This window comes from Pseudophryne corroboree, chromosome 11, assembly GCF_028390025.1.
Source record: "Pseudophryne corroboree isolate aPseCor3 chromosome 11, aPseCor3.hap2, whole genome shotgun sequence".
Taxonomy (NCBI): domain Eukaryota; kingdom Metazoa; phylum Chordata; class Amphibia; order Anura; family Myobatrachidae; genus Pseudophryne; species Pseudophryne corroboree.
Window position 1 is genome coordinate 339,835,381 of NC_086454.1, and position 13,365 is coordinate 339,848,745.

At 51.2% G+C, this 13,365-nt stretch overlaps 1 protein-coding gene across 2 annotated transcripts in view; it reads left to right on the plus strand.

Moving 5' to 3' along the window:
* The window catches only part of COG4 (component of oligomeric golgi complex 4), a 117,780-nt gene that overhangs the window by 257 nt on the left and 104,158 nt on the right, over positions 1-13,365 (plus strand). Inside the window, exons 1-4 of one of the 2 annotated variants that reach the window (XM_063945872.1) lie at positions 6-97; positions 754-836; positions 10,149-10,263; positions 11,175-11,349. In XM_063945872.1, the coding sequence (XP_063801942.1) occupies positions 814-836; positions 10,149-10,263; positions 11,175-11,349 (313 nt within the window). In that variant the 5' untranslated portion in view covers positions 6-97; positions 754-813. Of the gene's footprint in view, positions 1-5; positions 98-753; positions 837-10,148; positions 10,264-11,174; positions 11,350-13,365 lie in introns of those variants that run through there. The other variant, XM_063945871.1, reaches the window with a different exon arrangement.

Sequence of the window (13,365 nt, forward strand, 5' to 3'; positions counted from 1 at the left end):
TCAATAGTGGAGGGGGGAGGTACTCTGACAGCCGGGAGTACCTTCCCTGTGTCAGGGGGGCAATCTATGGGAAGCTACTACAGGCCGGCACAGCCGGGTATTACCACATCCCCCGTATCCTCACCGTACCTGCCTTTTCTACATAGCCTCACTGTAACCGCCTGCTCCCCTTATCCTCGCCACAACTGCCTGCTCCCCGTAGCCTCGCCACAACTGCCTGCTCCCCGTAGCCTCGCCGCACCCACCTGTTCCCCATATCCTCACCGCAACCACCTGCTCCCCGTATCCTCACCGTACCCGCCTGCTCCCCGTATCCTCACCGTACTCGCCTGCTCCCCGTATCCTCGCCGTACCCGCCTGCGCCCCGTATCCTCACCGTACCCGCCTGCGCCTCGTATCCTCACCGTACCCGCCTGCTCCCCGTATCCTCACCGTACCCGCATGCTCCCCATCCCCTCACCATACCCGCATGCTCCCCGTCTCCTCACCGTACCCGCATGCTCCCCGTCTCCTCACCGTACCCGCATGCTCCCCGTCTACTCACCGTACCCGCATGCTCCCCGTCTCCTCACCGTACCCGCCTGCTCCCCGTCTCCTCACCGCACTTGTCTCTTACACTCACGGCCAGGTATTAATGTCTACTCACTGTACCCTCATTGTACCAGTCACTTGCACTCACAGCCAGGTATTATTGTCTCTTCGTTGCACCATCACCGTATCAGTCTCTTACACTTCCTATTCTCTGTCTCACAGAAACAGGTGGAAGCCGAGCTGGATGCACTTCTCGGCCAGCAGGGAGCTGTGGAAAGCAAGATGGTGGCTCTGCAGCGAATGGGGTACGTATACAGATATATTATAAACCAAAAAATGAGTGTTTCCTCAACTGCGCACTGCCTACCATGCGTGTTAAGTCAATATGCGTAATAATGGAAATAAAAAGTCAATATACTGATGATGTCAATGTGTGGAAAGTCTTTTTTCAGTCTCTCCCAATCTTTGTTCAATGGAATTCCCTCCGGGTAGGTCTAATGTCCCTCAAAAGACAAAAGGGGGAAGAACACGATCGTGTGATATGTCTCTGGTCCAGTGATATTCAAATGTGTATCTTTAGAGTGTGTGAAGATAGTTCATACCATATTTACGTCTCAACGTGTGGTTCTCCTCATATGAAGGTTTCTTTTATGTTCAAAATCCTCCTGCCAGGGTGTATGGTCTCTCACAGTCCTTTCCGTTTCTCCGGGCGTCGTGTACAGGAAGGAAGAATAGGGAAAGAAATAATCAAATATCAATGGAACCACAGGGTGATGTGTTTCATATATTCTTATACACAAATGGGTATAATTAGGCGTACCGTGCTCACATCCGTAAGTACTGATCTAATCACGTAAAGGTATCTTTAAGGGATTTCTCAATATTGAAATGTGGCAAACCCCAAGTTAAAAGAAAACACTAAGAATACAAGCGTACCCCACTCACAGTGTTCTGAATGGAGACGTGTCCGTAGCGGTTTCTTTTAGCCTTGTCACAAGTTCTCAAGATCCTTGATCACAGATAGTGAGTACTCCCAATCTCAATGCGAATAAAATTATGTATCAGGAGTACGAATAATGATAAAAAGTAAATTTATTCATAAAAACATCATAAAAGATAAGTATAGATGGGCTCCGCCCCTGCTGTCAATCCAGGAGATGTTAGTCACAATTTCCAAGACGGGAAAAATCCGGATTATTTTACCTCAAGAAATGGAGCCCTGGAGAGTCATCAGGTGTCCAATAGCCCCCACACCATTTCTTGAGGTGAGATAATTCCATTGGACAAAGATCGGGAGAGATTGAAAAAAGACTTTCCACACATTGACATCATCAGTATATTGACTTTATATTTCCATTATTACACATATTGATGAAGTGCGCAGTTGAGGAAACACTAATTTTTATTTATTTTTTGTTTATATCTTGATTTTGGGGTGTTAAGTGACACCCAGAGTCGACCTCGACTGCTGCCGCACAGGGCGCAGTAGTTCACTATCTTCATTTTAAGTCACAGATATATTATACCCTGCTGGGAACAGGTGGAGGTAGTAGCAGGTCCATCTTACATCATGTATATTATGCCCTGCCGAGACCCTTCTTATAAATGATACTCTGCTGGGGACAGGTGGAGGTTGTTGCAGGTCCGTCTTACATATGATAACCTGCTGGGGACAGGTGGAGGTTGTTGCAGGTCCATTTTACATATGATACCCTGCTGGGGACAGGTGGAGGTTGTTGCAGGTCCATCTTACATAGGATACCCTGCTGGGGACAGGTGGAGGTTGTTGCAGGTCCATCTTACATAGGATACCCTGCTGGGGACAGGTGGAGGTTGTTGCAGGTCCGTCTTACATATGATACCCTGCTGGGGACAGGTGGAGGTTGTTGCAGGTCCGTCTTACATATGATACCCTGCTGGGGACAGGTGGAGGTTGTTGCAGGTCCATCTTACATAGGATACCCTGCTGGGGACAGGTGGAGGTTGTTGCAGGTCCGTCTTACATATGATACCCTGCTGGGGACAGGTGGAGGTTGTTGCAGGTCCGTCTTACATATGATACCCTTCTGGGGACAGGTGGAGGTTGTTGCAGGTCCATCTTACTTATGATACCCTGCTGGGGACAGGTGGAGGTTGTTGCAGGTCCGTCTTACATATAAATACCCTGCTGGGGACAGGTGGAGGTTGTTGCAGGTCCATCTTACATAGGATACCCTGCTGGGGACAGGTGGAGGTTGTTGCAGGTCCATCTTACATAGGATACCCTGCTGGGGACAGGTGGAGGTTGTTGCAGGTCCGTCTTACATATGATACCCTGCTGGGGACAGGTGGAGGTTGTTGCAGGTCCGTCTTACATAGGATACCCTGCTGGGGTCAGGTGGAGGTTGTTGCAGGTCCGTCTTACATATAAATACCCTGCTGGGGACAGGTGGAGGTTGTTGCAGGTCCATCTTACATAGGATACCCTGCTGGGGACAGGTGGAGGTTGTTGCAGGTCCGTCTTACATAGGATACCCTGCTGGGGACAGGTGGAGGTTGTTGCAGGTCCATCTTACATATGATACCCTGCTGGGGACAGGTGGAGGTTGTTGCAGGTCCGTCTTACATAGGATACCCTGCTGGGGACAGGTGGAGGTTGTTGCAGGTCCGTCTTACATATAAATACCCTGCTGGGGACAGGTGGAGGTTGTTGCAGGTCCATCTTACATAGGATACCCTGCTGGGGACAGGTGGAGGTTGTTGCAGGTCCATCTTACATATAAATACCCTGCTGGGGACAGTTGGAGGTTGTTGCAGGTCCGTCTTACATCATGTATATTATGCCCTGCCGAGACCCTTCTTATAAATGATACCCTGCTGGGGACAGGTGGAGGTTGTTGCAGGTCCGTCTTGCATATGATACCCTGCTGGGGACAGGTGGAGGTTGTTGCAGGTCCGTCTTACATAGGATACCCTGCTGGGGACAGGTGGAGGTTGTTGCAGGTCCGTCTTACATATAAGTACCCTGCTGGGGACAGGTGGAGGTTGTTGCAGGTCCGTCTTACATATAAATACCCTGCTGGGGACAGGTGGAGGTTGTTGCAGGTCCATCTTACATAGGATACCCTGCTGGGGAGAGGTGGAGGTTGTTGCAGGTCCGTCTTACATAGGATACCCTGCTGGGGACAGGTGGAGGTTGTTGCAGGTCCGTCTTACATCATGTATATTTCTCTGACGTCCTAGTGGATGCTGGGACTCCGTAAGGACCATGGGGGATATAGCGGCTCCGCAGGAGACAGGGCACAAAATAAAAGCTTAAGGATCAGGTGGTGTGCACTGGCTCCTCCCCCCATGACCCTCCTCCAAGCCTCAGTTAGATTTTTGTGCCCGGCCGAGAAGGGTGCAATCTAGGTGGCTCTCCTCAGCTGCTTAGAATAAAAGTTTAGTTAGGTTTTTTTTATTTTCAGTGAGTCCTGCTGGCAACAGGCTCACTGCATCGTGGGACTAAGGGGAGAAGAAGCGAACTCACCTGAGTGCAGAGTGGATCGGGTTTCTTAGGCTACTGGACATTAGCTCCAGAGGGACGATCACAGGTTCAGCCTGGATGGGTCACTGGAGCCGCGCCGCCGTCCCCCTTACAGAGCCAGAAGAGACGAAGAGGTCCGGTGAAATCGGCGGCAGAAGACATCCTGTCTTCAGACTAAGGTAGCGCACAGCACCGCAGCTGTGCGCCATTGCTCTCAGCACACTTCACACTCCGGTCACTGAGGGTGCAGGGCGCTGGGGGGGGAGCGCCCTGAGACGCAATATAACAGAATACCTTAGGTGGCAAAACAGAATACATCACATATAGCTCCTGGGCTATATGGATGTATTTTAATCCCCTGCCATTTTACACAAAAAAGCGGGAGATAAGGACGTCGTGAAGGGGCGGAGCCTATCTCCTCAGCACACAAGCGCCATTTTCCCTCACAGCTCCGCTGGAAGGACGGCTCCCTGACTCTCCCCTGCAGTCCTGCTTCAGAATCAGGGTAAAAAAGAGAAGGGGGGGCATTGTTGGCAGCAAATAACAATAATTAACAGCAGCTATAAGGGAATAACACTTATATAAGGTTATCCCTGTATATATATATAGCGCTGGGTGTGTGCTGGCAGACTCTCCCTCTGTCTCTCCAAAGGGCTAAGTGGGGTCCTGTCCTCTATCAGAGCATTCCCGGTGTGTGTGTGCTGTGTGTCGGTACGCGTGTGTCGACATGTATGAGGAGGAAAATTATGTGGAGGCGGAGCAGTTGCCTGCGTTGGTGATGTCACCCCCTAGGGAGTCGACACCTGACTGGATGATTGTATTTAAACAATTAAGTGATAATGTCAGCAATTTGCAAAAAACTGTTGACGACATGAGACAGCCGGCAAATCAGTTAGTGCCTGTCCAGGCGTCTCAGACACCGTCAGGGGCGCTAAAACGCCCGTTACCTCAGTGGGTCGACACAGACCCTGACACAGATACTGAGTCTAGTGTCGACGGTGACGAGACAAACGTAATGTCCAGTAGGGCCACACGTTACATGATCACGGCAATGAAAGAGGCATTGAACCTTTCTGACACTACAAGTACCACAAAGAAGGGTATTATGTGGGGTGAGAAAAAACTACCAATATTTTTTCCTGAGTCAGAGGAAATAAATGAGGTGTGTGAAAAAGCGTGGGTTTCTCCCGATAAAAAACAGCTAATTTCTAAAAAATTATTAGCATTATATCCTTTCCCGCCAGAGGTTAGGGCGCGTTGGGAAATACCCCCTAGGGTAGATAAGGCGCTCACACGTTTATCTAAACAAGTAGCGTTACCGTCTCCTGATACGGCTACCCTCAAAGAACCAGCTGATAGAAGGCTGGAAAATATCCTAAAAAGTATATACACACATACTGGTGTTATACTGCGACCAGCAATCGCCTCAGCCTGGATGTGCAGTGCTGGAGTCGCATGGTCGGATTCCCTGACTGAGAATATTGATACCCTGGATAGGGACAATATTTTGTTAACTATAGAACATTTAAAGGATGCATTATTATATATGCGTGATGCACAGAGGGATATTTGCACCCTGGCATCAAGAGTAAGTGCTATGTCCATCTCTGCCAGAAGAGCGTTGTGGACGCGACAGTGGTCAGGGGATGCGGATTCCAAACGGCACATGGAAGTATTGCCGTATAAAGGGGAGGAGTTATTTGGGGCTGGTCTATCGGACCTGGTGGCCACGGCAACGGCTGGAAAATCCACCTTTTTACCCCAGGTCACTCCACATCAGCAGAAAAAGACACCGTCTTTTCAATCTCAGTCCTTTCGTTCCCATAAGTACAAGCGAGCAAAAGGCCACTCCTTTCTGCCCCGGGGCAGAGGAAGAGGAAAAAGACTGCACCATGCAGCCGCTTCCCAAGAGCAGAAGCCCTCCCCTGCTTCTGCCAAGTCTTCAGCATGACGCTGGGGCTTTACAAGCAGACTCAGATATGGTGGGGGCCCGTCTCAAAAATTTCAACGCGCAGTGGGCTCACTCGCAAGTGGATCCCTGGATTCTACAGGTAGTATCGCAGGGGTACAAACTGGAATTCGAGGCGTTTCCCCCTCATCGTTTCCTGAAGTCTGCTTTACCAAAGTCTCCCTCCGACAGGGAGGCAGTTCTAGAAGCCATTCACAAGCTGTATTCCCAGCAGGTGATAATCAAGGTACCCCTCCTGCAACAAGGAAAGGGGTATTATTCCACGCTGTTTGTGGTACCGAAGCCGGACGGCTCGGTGAGACCAATTTTAAATCTGAAATCCTTGAACACTTACATAAAAAGGTTCAAATTCAAGATGGAGTCACTCAGAGCAGTGATAGCGAACCTGGAAGAAGGGGACTATATGGTGTCTCTGGACATCAAAGATGCTTATCTCCACGTCCCGATATACCCTTCTCACCAAGGGTACCTCAGGTTTGTAGTACAAAACTGTCATCAGTTTCAGACGCTGCCATTTGGATTGTCCACGGCACCTCGGGTCTTTACCAAGGTAATGGCCGAAATGATGATTCTTCTACGAAGAAAAGGCATTTCAATTATCCCTTACTTGGACGATCTCCTGATAAGGGCAAGATCCAGGGAACAGTTAGAAGTCGGAGTAGCACTATCTCAGGTAGTGTTACGTCAGCACGGGTGGATTCTAAATATTCCAAAATCGCAGCTGATTCCAACGACACGTCTACTGTTCCTAGGAATGATTCTGGACACAGTCCAGAAGAAGGTGTTTCTCCCGGAGGAGAAGGCCAGGGAGTTATCCGAGCTAGTCAGGAACCTCCTAAAAACCAGGACAGGTCTCAGTGCATCAGTGCACGAGGGTCCTGGGGAAAAATGGTGGCTTCTTACGAAGCAATTCCATTCGGAAGATTCCATGCAAGAACATTTCAGTGGGATCTACTGGACAAATGGTCCGGATCGCATCTGCAGATGCATCAGCGGATAACCCTGTCGCCAAGGACAAGGGTGTCTCTCCTGTGGTGGCTGCAGAGTGCTCATCTACTAGAGGGCCGCAGATTTGGCATTCAGGATTGGAGCCTGGTAACCACGGATGCCAGCCTGAGAGGCTGGGGAGCAGTCACACAGGGAAGGAATTTCCAGGGCCTGTGGTCAAGCTTGGAAACGTCTCTTCATATAAACATTCTGGAACTAAGGGCCATTTACAATGCCCTAAGTCAAGCAAAACCTCTGCTTCAGGGTCAGGCGGTGTTGATCCAATCGGACAACATCACGTCAGTCGCCCACGTAAACAGACAGGGCGGCACGAAAAGCAGGAGGGCAATGGCAGAAGCTGCAAGGATTCTTCGCTGGGCGGAAAATCATGTGATAGCACTGTCAGCAGTATTCATTCCGGGAGTGGACAACTGGGAAGCAGACTTCCTCAGCAGACACGACCTTCACCCGGGAGAGTGGGGACTTCACCCAGAAGTCTTCCACCTGATTGTAAACCGTTGGGAAAAACCAAAGGTGGACATGATGGCGTCACGTCTAAACAAAAAACTGGACAGATATTGCGCCAGGTCAAGGGACCCTCAGGCAATAGCAGTGGACGCTCTGGTAACGCCGTGGGTGTACCAGTCAGTGTATGTGTTCCCTCCTCTGCCTCTCATACCAAAAGTACTGAGAATCATAAGAAGGAGAGGAGTAAGAACTATACTCGTGGTTCCGGATTGGCCAAGACGGACTTGGTACCCGGAACTTCAAGAGATGCTTACGGACGAACCGTGGCCTCTACCTCTAAGAAAGGACCTGCTACTGCAGGGGCCTTGTCTGTTCCAAGACTTACCGCGGCTGCGTTTGACGGCATGGCGGTTGAACGCCGGATCCTGAGGGAAAAAGGCATTCCAGAAGAAGTCATCCCTACTCTGGTCAAAGCCAGGAAGGACGTAACCGCAAAACATTATCACCGCATTTGGCGTAAATATGTTGCGTGGTGTGAGGCCAAGAAGGCCCCTACAGAGGAATTTCAACTGGGTCGTTTCCTTCATTTCCTGCAAACAGGACTGTCTATGGGCCTAAAATTAGGGTCCATTAAGGTTCAAATTTCGGCCCTGTCGATTTTCTTCCAGAAAGAACTGGCTTCAGTACCTGAAGTTCAGACATTTGTAAAAGGGGTGCTGCACATACAGCCTCCTTTTGTGCCTCCAGTGGCACCTTGGGATCTCAATGTGGTGTTGAGTTTTCTAAAGTCACATTGGTTTGAACCACTTTCCACTGTGGACTTAAAATATCTCACATGGAAGGTGTCGATGCTGTTAGCCTTGGCTTCAGCCAGGCGTGTGTCAGAATTGGCGGCTTTATCATATAAAAGCCCTTACTTGATATTTCATTCTGACAGGGCGGAATTGAGGACTCGTCCTCAATTTCTACCTAAGGTGGTTTCTGCATTTCACATGAACCAACCTATTGAGGTACCTGCGGCTACCAGGGACTTAGAGGACTCTAAGTTGCTTGACGTTGTCAGGGCCTTGAAAATATATGTTTCCAGGACGGCTGGAGTCAGAAAATCTGACTCGCTGTTTATCCTGTATGCACCCAACAAGCTGGGTGCTCCTGCTTCTAAGCAGACGATTGCTCGTTGGATTTGTAGTACAATTCAGCTTGCACATTCTGTGGCAGGATTGCCACAGCCAAAATCAGTAAAAGCCCATTCCACAAGGAAGGTGGGCTCATCTTGGGCGGCTGCCCGAGGGGTCTCGGCTTTACAACTTTGCCGAGCAGCTACTTGGTCAGGGGCAAACACGTTTGCTAAATTCTACAAATTTGATACCCTGGCTGAGGAGGACCTGGAGTTCTCTCATTCGGTGCTGCAGAGTCATCCGCACTCTCCCGCCCGTTTGGGAGCTTTGGTATAATCCCCATGGTCCTTACGGAGTCCCAGCATCCACTAGGACGTCAGAGAAAATAAGATTTTACTTACCGATAAATCTATTTCTCGTAGTCCGTAGTGGATGCTGGGCGCCCATCCCTAGTGCGGATTGTCTGCAATACTTGTATATAGTTATTGTTACAAAAATTCGGGTTATTATTGTTGTGAGCCATCTTTTCAGAGGCTCCTTTGCGTTTATCATACTGTTAACTGGGTTCAGATCACAAGTTGTACGGTGTGATTGGTGTGGCTGGTATGAGTCTTACCCGGGATTCAATATCCTTCCTTATTATGTACGCTCGTCCGGGCACAGTGTCCTAACTGAGGCTTGGAGGAGGGTCATGGGGGGAGGAGCCAGTGCACACCACCTGATCCTTAAGCTTTTATTTTGTGCCCTGTCTCCTGCGGAGCCGCTATATCCCCCATGGTCCTTACGGAGTCCCAGCATCCACTACGGACTACGAGAAATAGATTTATCGGTAAGTAAAATCTTATTTATGCCCTGCCGAGACCCTTCTTATAAATGATACCCTGCTGGGGACAGGTGGAGGTTGTTGCAGGTCCATCTTACATATGATACCCTGCTGGGGACAGGTGGAGGTTGTTGCAGGTCCGTCTTGCATATGATACCCTGCTGGGGACAGGTGGAGGTTGTTGCAGGTCCGTCTTACATAGGATACCCTGCTGGGGACAGGTGGAGGTTGTTGCAGGTCCATCTTACATATGATACCCTGTCAGGGGTAGGTGCAGGTGGCAGTAGGTTCGTCTTACATGTTCTAACCTGTTGGAGAGAGGTGGAGGTGGCAGTAGGTTCGTCTTACATGTTATAACCTGTTGGAGACAGGTGGAGGTGGCAGTAGGTTCGTCTTACATGTTATAACCTGTTGGAGAGAGGTGGAGGTGGCAGTAGGTTCGTTATACCCTGCTGGGGACAGCACTTGTCAGACTTCAGCTCAGTGTATGGAGAAAAGACAATAGGACAATATATGATGTACAAGACAGAAGTGTGTACATACAGACATGAGTGACCCAACCAATGTACAGGTGCCTAATAGAGGAGATTCTAGGGTCCGGTCTGGGCATATGACACCGCACTATGACATCTCGTTTTGTAGGTCTCTCAGTAAGCTTAGTTCTGCATTGTTGGCTTTTGTCCCAGAATCCTACATTTCCTCTCAGCTCACCTACCCCTTACCTTTCCTGGCTTCTCTTTATTTTAGACCAAACCTGCAGCTGATAGAAGGAGATGCCCAGCAGCTATCAGGGATGATCACGTTTACTTGTAACCTGGCGGAGAACGTCAGCAGTAAAGTCAGACAGCTGGACCTAGCCAAGGTATGACGGCCATATCACCCCTGCTGTGGGGGTGGCAGAGGGAATGGAGAAATATATTCCATTTACCTATAACCTGGCTTCCTCCATTTACTGTGCACAGAGAACCTGTCAGCTATCACCCATAGGGGCTGACCCAGTTACCAGTGCGCTGTACCGGCAGCTTTGTGATTCCCGCTGACAGCTTATGGAGGTACGAGCAGAAGTTGTGTCTATAGGGGTCATTCCGAATTGATCGCTAGCTGCATTCGTTCGCTGTGCAAAAAAACGGCACTTCTGCGCATGCGGCGCAATGCGCACACGCGGCGTACTTTAACAACAAACGATGTAGTTTCACACAGGGTCTAGCAAAGCTTTTCAGTCGCACTGCCGGCCACAGAGTGATTGACAGGAAGCGTTTCTGGGTGTCAACTGACCATTTTCAGGGAGTGTTCGAAAAAAAGCAGGCGTGCCAGGAAAAACGCAGGCGTGGCTGGCCGAACGCACGGCGTGTTTGTGACATCAAAACAGGAACTAAACAGTCTGAAGTGATCGCAAGCGCTGAGTAGGTTTTGAGCTACTCTAAAACTGCACAAAAAAACGTTGCTGCCGCTCTGCGATCCTTTCGTTCACACTTCTGCTAAGCTAAGATACACTCCCAGTGGGAGGCGGCATAGCGTTTGCACGGCTGCTAAACCTGCTAGCGAGCGATCAACTCGGAATGACCACCTATGTGCACAGCTCCCAGTCTGATTGGATTTGCCCCAGGCTCTGGGCACAGTGACTCCTGGGATTTGCTAGGTTATAACTTTTGCTGAAAAGGGAGCGCGGTTCAGGGGGACGCAGTCTGATAAATATTAGGAGATGCGTATACTTTGTGTCTGTGGGTTACAGGTTCAGTGGTCACTAATCATTAGACCTGTCCTATTCTCTAGAGCCGCCTCTATCAGGCCATACAGCGAGCAGACGACATTCTGGATCTCAAGTTCTGCATGGATGGGGTGCAGAGCGCTCTGAAGAATGAGGAGTACGAGCAGGCAGCAGCGCACATCCACAGATACCTGTCCTTGGATAAATCGGTCATTGAGCTCAGCAGGCAGGGGAAAGAAGGTGACGAGTATCCTCTATCACTCTGCATATCTGTGTCCGGGTATTGCCAGGGCACAGACTTGGCATGGAATCCAGGAGCTAGGCAGGACATGCTCTTGTGTATTTCATCATGTCACACACATCGCATACACATTACACCCTGACATGTATGTTCATAGATGACGGAGTGAGGGATGGGGACAGCTTGTTGCCCTCTACACTGATCATGAAGTGTGGTGTGGTTGATGCTCGGTTACTGTGTCCCGGGTAGTGTGGGGCACAGGGCTGGTTGATGCTCGGTTACTGTGTCCCGGGTAGTGTGGGGCACAGGGCTGGTTGATGCTCGGTTACTGTGTCTAGGGGGTGTGGGGCACAGGGCTGATTGATGCTCGGTTAGTGTGTCCTGGGTAGTGTGGGGCACAGGGCTGGTTGATGCTCGGTTACTGTGTCCTGGGGAGTGTGGGGCACAGGGCTGGTTGATGCTCGGTTAGTGTGTCCCGGGTAGTGTGGGGCACAGGGCTGGTTGATGCTCGGTTAGTGTGTCCTGGGGTGTGTGGGGCACAGGGCTGGTTGATGCTCGGTTAGTGTGTCCCGGGTAGTGTGGGGCACAGGGCTGGTTGATGCTCGGTTAGTGTGTCCCGGGTAGTGTGGGGCACAGGGCTGGTAGATGCTCGGTTACTGTGTCCCAGGTAGTGTGGGGCACAGGGCTGGTTGATGCTCGGTTACTGTGTCCTGGGGAGTGTGGGGCACAGGGCTGGTTGATGCTCGGTTAGTGTGTCCCGGGTAGTGTGGGGCACAGGGCTGGTTGATGCTCGGTTAGTGTGTCCTGGGGGGTGTGGGGCACAGGGCTGGTTGATGCTCGGTTACTGTGTCCCGGGTAGTGTGGGGCACAGGGCTGGTAGATGCTCGGTTACTGTGTCCCAGGTAGTGTGGGGCACAGGGCTGGTTGATGCTCGGTTACTGTGTCCTGGGGAGTGTGGGGCACAGGGCTGGTTGATGCTCGGTTAGTGTGTCCTTGGGGGTGTGGGGCACAGGGCTGGTTGATGCTCTGTTAGCATGTGTAGGGAGTGTGGGGCACAGGGCTGGTTGATGCTCGGTTACTGTGTCCCGGGTAGTGTGGGGCACATGGCTGGTTGATGCTCGGTTAGTGTGTCCTGGGGAGTGTGGGGCACAGGGCTGGTTGATGATCGGTTAGTGTGCCCTGGGGAGTGTGGGGCACAGGGCTGGTTGATGCTCGGTTAGTGTGTCCTGGGGGGTGTGGGGCACAGGGCTGGTTGATGCTTGGTTAGTGTGCCCTGGGGAGTGTGGGGCACAGGGCTGGTTGATGCTCGGTTAGTGTGTCTAGGGGGTGTGGGGCACAGGGCTGGTTGATGCTCGGTTAGTATGTCTAGGGAGTGTGGGGCACAGGGCTGGTTGATGCTCGGTTAGTGTGTCTAGGGGGTGTGGGGCACAGGGCTGGTTGATGCTCGGTTAGTGTGTCCTGGGGGGTGTGGGGCACAGGGCTGGTTGATGCTCGGTTAGTGTGTCTAGGGGGTGTGGGGCACAGGGCTGGTTGATGCTCGGTTAGTGTGTCCTGGGGAGTGTGGGGCACAGGGCTGGTTAATGCTCGGTTAGTGTGTCCTGGGGGGTGTGGGGCACAGGGCTGGTTGATGCTCGGTTAGTGTGTCCTGGAGAGTGTGGGGCACAGGGCTGGTTGATGCTCGGTTAGTGTGTCCTGGGGGGTGTGGGGCACAGGGCTGGTTGATGTTCGGTTAGTGTGTCCTGGGGAGTGTGGGGCACAGGGCTGGTTGATGCTCGGTTAGTGTGTCTAGGGGCTGTGGGGCACAGGGCTGGTTGATGCTCGGTTAGTGTGTCCTGGGGAGTGTGGGGCACAGGGCTGGTTGATGCTTGGTTAGTGTGTCCTGGGGGATGTGAGGCACAGGGCTGGTTGATGCTCGGTTAGTGTGTCCTGGGGGGTGTGGGGCACAGGACTGGTTGATGCTCGGTTAGTGTGTCTAGGGAGTGTGGGGCACAGGGCTGGTTGATGCCCTGTTAGTG